At 43.0% G+C, this 6,442-nt stretch overlaps 1 protein-coding gene across 1 annotated transcript in view; it reads left to right on the forward strand.

Annotated features, from left to right (window-relative positions):
* The first annotated feature begins 827 nt into the window (after positions 1–827).
* tasora (transcription activation suppressor a) overlaps positions 828–6,442 on the forward strand; it is a 22,058-nt gene continuing 16,443 nt past the window's right edge. The window contains exons 1-8 of the mRNA XM_084031501.1: positions 828–1,226; positions 2,939–3,081; positions 3,334–3,426; positions 4,763–4,835; positions 4,941–5,032; positions 5,295–5,426; positions 5,779–5,909; positions 6,105–6,136. Coding sequence (XP_083887627.1) covers positions 953–1,226; positions 2,939–3,081; positions 3,334–3,426; positions 4,763–4,835; positions 4,941–5,032; positions 5,295–5,426; positions 5,779–5,909; positions 6,105–6,136 — 970 coding nt within the window. The 5' untranslated portion in view covers positions 828–952. The remainder of the gene's footprint in view (positions 1,227–2,938; positions 3,082–3,333; positions 3,427–4,762; positions 4,836–4,940; positions 5,033–5,294; positions 5,427–5,778; positions 5,910–6,104; positions 6,137–6,442) is intronic.

Raw genomic sequence — 6,442 nt, forward strand, 5'->3', positions numbered from 1 at the left:
CTTTTTCTGTACTTTTGACGCCTCTGCAAAGATGCTACAATACTGATGCTGATGGTGCTAATTATGTCCAGAAGGTGGCTGTAAAGCATCATGAGTATAATGCCCTTAATCTATGAATGAGCTGATTCTTTCTTTCTTTCTTTCTTTCTTTCTTTCTTTCTGGAGCGTATTGTTTTTTTTCGAAATACACATTTCTACATATTTGCAAATCACTATTATTATATTTTTGTGGATATAACTTAACAAAACAAAATTCCATACGTAAAAAAAACTATTGCACATCACATTTGTAATGTTTATTCTACAGATCCGTGGCGGTAAAAGTTGGGACACAATTATGCAAATAAATAAAGAAGTCAAACATGTTACTGTTGCTCACAAACTCACAGGAGCAATATGCAAAAATGCAAACCCTGTTTCACATTTAGAAATGGATCCGTAAATGCATACATATGACTACATATTTTCATAATAAGTTATACATATTTGCAATTTAAAGAATTCATGTTTGTGGATAGTGAAATACGTGTGAATCATGGTACACATTTGTTAATTGTAGTTTTGTGGTTTTACAACATTGCTGTGCTTTTACATATTAATAGTCCAATAAAAAAACGTCCATAGAACTGCAGCTGTACAATCCCGATGGATTACTGAGGTATTCTGATTCTGATTTCCACAGATATTTACAAATAAATATAAATATATGCGGATGTGGTCGCAAACTACAGAGCGCACCTTACCGGAAGTGACTATTTCTTTCACTTCCTGTAAATTGTTTGAAGGCTGCGGGGAAACCGTCCGGCTGGAGCGCAGAGCTTCTTAAGCCCCGCCCCCTGCCGCTGCCGCCGCCTGCTCTCGTCTACTTTCCCAGGCGAGGCGCAGTTCACTGCGAACGAACCGACACGCCAACGGTCGGGAGAGACGCGTCGGTTCCGCCGAGAATCCGACGATGGACAACAACCTGCCGAGGAGGGAGGCACCTTGCCCGCCCAGGAGGGTGTCCGCCGCCGCCGCGGATGTCGGAGGCGCTAACGTTAGCTTGCAAAATGGCGAGGTAATCGAGGTACCGTCGCCAGTCCGGGAAACTCCAGCGGGTCCGGACAGACTCGGTGCCGCTGCGAGGATGGAGAGGAGGAACTCTGTTCCGCCAGTGATCTACCAGAGACATATGCCCATGGGGCCCCTGAAGTTCCCCATCCCGAGGAAAGCCAAGGAAAAGAGAGGTGAGACGGTCCCCCCGATCGGTTCAATACAAATCACAACATAGCAACTAGAAGTTGGATGTAAAGCTTGTTTACCCATGTCGTTGTAGCGTTATTTGGTTTATTTTGTTTCTAACCGTCGTCTCACAGTAGTCCCCATGTTTAATGTTTGTTAACTTAGCAGCGTTAACGGAAAAGACCTGACAGTTTTTTTGTTATTGTTATTGTTGTTGCGGTGTTAGCTTTACCTATATACAGGGCAGTAACCTACACACGATGCACATGTCATATATTTAACTGTCACACGAAACGTCACGTCCACTGTGTAAAACTAACACAAGCTCGTTGTTTGAGGTAACGTCGGCGGCTAATGAGCGAGCCGAAGATGCTAGCTAGCTAGTAGTTGACAAGCTAATGACCTGCTGCTTGTTGGCGTATGTTGGCGCTTACCAGCTAACTGTAGTTTTGTGCGCAAGTAACGGCAAACATCTCCCGCGTGCTCAGCTCTCGTAACAAACGTCCGTAGCTTTACGTTACTGGTTGAACCCTCAAGGTCTCCCCTCGACTTGTTTACATTTTTGTGAGTTGGGCGTGATTGTGCACATGGACAGCGTGCGCGTCCCCCTCCCCCTTTTCTGCTAAATTGTTTTAAATTAAGAAAGACATGGTGTGTTTGTTTTCTGTTTGACCCAGTCAGGATAGTTTAGGCTCCAGTTTAGGTTCAGGTCTCATGTGTAAAGGTTTGGTTTAGGTTTAGTTTGTAGACTGTGGGTTGGTTTCTCCTCACCTGAGCACAGCATTACCCTAACCTGGCATTTTATGCAATGAACTGTAATCAGTGTTGTATACAATATGAAGCCCCCACCTCCCCTTGCAAGACAAAAATAAACTGACACAGTTCTGTCGCTTTCTTCACTGCATGGGAGCAAAATACAATTGGAGTTATTATTAAAAAAAATCTACAAAAAAATCTGTCAACCTGTTACTCCCTCGCTCCTCGTCAGGCTCTGGGTTGAATCACGGTGTAGAACTAGTGTGTAGTTCATGAACAGAACTGCATTAATTGATCGTTGCATAGATTCAACAAGGTGCTGGAAACGTTCCTCACAGATTTTTCATATTGACATGACAGCATCACACAGTTGCTGCGGATTTGTCGGCTGCACATCCACGATGTGAATCCCCCTCCCCGCCCCCCTGTGCCCAAAGGTGCTCTGTTGAGATCTGGTGTCCGTGGAGACAATTTGAGTACAAGTGAAGAAGAAGATGTGAACTCACTGTCAGAAGACTGTGCTCATAAAGGGTTGGACAGGGTCAGCAGCTATACTCTGAGAGGAAGAGTAGAAGATATCTGAACATATATCATATTATATTCTGTCTTTGTTGTAATGGAGGAGCATCTTCAAGGCTTCAGCATACAATTATATTTTAGACAATCTCTCTGCAACATGACAGTGCCCCAGCATATGGAGTCAGCTCCATAAGAAATGTTTCTCCCAACTTGATCAGTCTTGCACCTCGCTGTTGCTCTTGTGCCTGAAGCCAGGCATACAAAATCTCCTTCCCAGAAGGGTGGAGACTGTCATGGCAAAAAGTTAATGCTCATTAGGTTTTTGGAATCACACGTTGAACAGTCACTCATGGCTAGAATGTTCAGGGGCCATGTAGAATTAGTGAATGTGGTTTCAGGATATGGTGTAAACGCATACTGACCTTTCGTCTGTTTCTTTCAGAGCTGTTCCATGTCTCCACAAAGTCCAGGGAGTATGAAGACATGATGACCATCCTGACCTCCAGCTACATCGAGACCAGCTCTGCCGGCTGCTTCACCTACAGCAAACCTCGGCTCTTCCACAGTGAGCTGCTGGAGAAAGAGGTGAGAGAAGGAATGGGTGAAGGGGCATTGCAGTGTAAATATGTTCTGGAGTGCTTTCGAAGTCAAAGAACCGCAACGTCCTTTTTCCATGAAAGAAAAGTTACAAGTATGTTTGTGTGAAATGCCATCAAAGGCAACGTGGCGGTGATGAATATTGTGTCTTGAGAGAGAAACAAAACTAGACCACGGAGGAATTATTTGCCTTCAGAAAACTGGACTATGCAGTAAATGTTTACTATCTGTGTGTGTCAGTTTGTGGAGAAGAGGAAGGAGATGAAGGCCGATGGCAGGACGGACAAGGAGCTGGAGGAGAGCTACTGTTTCCTGTTGGCTGATGCCGCTAAGGTGAGTCGTGTTGTTAGTTGTTGACGTTGTGGAAGAAAACTCTTCAAGTCCAATTGTGTGGCTGGTTCAGATGAGGTTCTAATCACTGTCCGTGGAGAAAGAGGTCCACAACAGGGCTGTGGAACCACTTCTGCCGCATTGCGACCCTGGGCCAACTTATATATACAGTTACTTCACTTCCTGAGAAGTCGAAGGTGTGACTTCTCGTAAGTAGACTGGCTTCTCTACGTAATGTCACATCAGGGGCCATTCATTGGGCTTTGATTAATCAATCTGAGATAGCTGGGTTTCTCTTGAGTTTGTCTCGGTAGGGGTAACAAAAGGTCTCTCTCTCTCTCTCTCTGTCTCTCTCTCTCTCTCTCTCTCTCTCTCCCTCTCTCTCTATCTCTCATGATCAAAGTGAAATACTTCCTCTAATGATCAAAGTGAAATACTTCCTCTAATCAGAATAACACAAGTTAACCACAATCAAATCATCAGTTATCAGCAGGACACTTGATCAGTACAAGAGAGGAATATTAGGATGAGATTAAATAAAAACTGTGAGGTAACACATTTTCTTCTCCAACGTCTAAAAGGACGCAAAGTCTTAGTCAGACGAGCACAATACGTGAATGTGCAGCAGGTATTTTATACCAGCCGATCTACAGTACTGAAGTAAATGACTTTGCTGGATCAGAAAATAAGGAGATCAATGCGCTAATATGCTCTATTTGATGAAGAAACCAACTTGCAGAGTGTTAAAATCATTTGTCCGTACGAATAAATTCACCCAAGGAGGAGATCAGAGACAGAAGTAAAGTCGACGTCTGACTTTAATCTTGTACAAGAGGAGCAGTTACAATGCAACAACGTGTGAGGATGCTACAGAGAAAGTGCTCAAATCAGTGCTGTGGCTTGAGTCTTTTTAAAGGGTTCAGGAGATGATGCGTCATTGACAGTAAACCTTCGTGTAGACCAAGACATCATGTGCACAAGGTCCCTGACAACAATTAGGCATACCTAAGACATGAGGTTATTCATACCTAAGACACAAGGTTATACAAAATTCTTATAACGGTAGTCATCGTCACGTAGTCCTTGTCTGTGTAGTCATCACAACATTCTTATAACACAGAGAGTTTACATGTTAATGGGGGACAGAGGAGTAAAAGGTAACGTCACAGATTGTTGCTATGCCTTGAGGAAAGAATGACAGTTAAGACATCAATTAGAATCAGTTGATATCTGAAAATAAGTCTTATCCTTTTAAGATTTGTATTTCAGCCAATAAATAATCAAATATCTATCTATCTATTTTTTTTTTTTTTTTTTTTTCTTAATTGTTTGTCTGCAGCTGCCCGTGCTCTGTGAGAAGGGGCTACTCGTGGGTCAGAGTCGGGTCACAGTGCTCGGAAACCCCAACAAAGGTAGGCGGGAACGGATGCAAGCGTCCAAAATTAGTGTTGGATGGAAAGAAAATGAAGTGTGAGCTTCATTTTTTTTTGTCGTCCTTTGTTTGTGTGCGTCTCTAGGAGTGTATCTGTCCAGGTACTCGGACCTGTTTCAGATCCATCCCATAGCTCCTGGAGCCACGGGGGAGATCGTCCTCTTCAAAGTGATGAAGGTAAACCAGCTGGCTGCTCACCTGTCAGATGAAAGAAACGTGTGAACTAAGTCGTTTTTGTATGAACCTTCATTAGATTTAATTTATGACAAACTCTGGGTTGTGATCATCGACATGGAACATTCTTCACTTACCGTACAGCAGTTTGCTTGGTTACTGACACCAGTCCCTTATGTTTTTGTGCTGTACTTGGTATGCAGTAATAGAAAGGGTAATTTGTTTTTGACCGTTGAGTTGCATCTGTTTTTTCTTTTGGTTTCAGGGGAAAGTGAAGAGCATCTATGAAAACATGAAGAACCTTCTAGATCCAACGCCTCGCTTCGACAGCCACACCTCCAAGAACGCCAGCAAAGTCACGTCGCTCACCTCATACCGCGCCTTCGAACTCACACAGGTAAATATGCACACACACACACACACACACACACACACACACACACAGAGAGAAAGAAAGACAGACAGACATCTTAGCACAGAACAAGTCAAACAGAAGTTATGTGCATGTTTATTGGCTTGTTTCTGCTGCTGACAGGCTCAGATTGTTGTCATGAGTGTCTGACATTATGGAAATAAACCCACAGAGAAAGAAATGCACAGAAAGAAATTATGTGGTGCATCAAATTGTATTTGTCAGACAGTTAAAACATGATTTAAATGGTTTAAGCTGTTTCAGTGATGACTGACCAGGACATGCATTGGTGGTCTGTTGACTTGCGTGCAGGCCTTTAAAATATGTATTTTTTCAGCAATACTTCTACGAGTACTCATTCGACGAGCTGCGGCAGCGGCCTCGCCAGGTCTTCCCGTACGCCGTCATCGCTTTCCACTTTAAAGGAAAAGACTCTTCACTTCCCAGCAAACCTCTGGCCTCCGACAGGTACGGGGATTTGGTTAAAGTCAAACATCTAACTCTGTCTAACTGTCTTATTTCAATGAACAATCACTGTGAATAATTCAACGTAAAAATGCATTGCCCTTAATAACGGGAAGCAGAGATCAGTTGACTGACTTTTTTTTTGTCTTTCAAATCCGTCTTGGTCTCAGCAGTAAATACCTTGTGTTTGATTTACAGGTCCAACAGTCAGTCAGCAGAGGGGAGTAAAGGTGAGTCCCTTCAATCACACCACATCTTAAATAAGATGGTCCACAAATAGAGGACTTTAAGGACCAAACCAGTCTGATTCTGACTCCATCAGCAGATATTTAGTCTTCAACAGTTTTTAGTCTTGTGTGCATCAGTGTCTGCAGTGTTTACTTTAGTAGAGCTCAGCCTCCCTGTTTTAACCTCGGTTCATTGCCATTCATGTTAAAACGGTGTGTTTAGTCTGTGGTAAGTTATTCAACCTTGTGAAAAACACTGCATTGTTTATTTTATCTAAAATTACTGTATCACTTTAATAAAAGACATTC

The sequence above is a fragment of the Eutrigla gurnardus genome (genome assembly GCF_963514095.1).
Source record: "Eutrigla gurnardus genome assembly, chromosome: 2".
Classification (NCBI taxonomy): domain Eukaryota; kingdom Metazoa; phylum Chordata; class Actinopteri; order Perciformes; family Triglidae; genus Eutrigla; species Eutrigla gurnardus.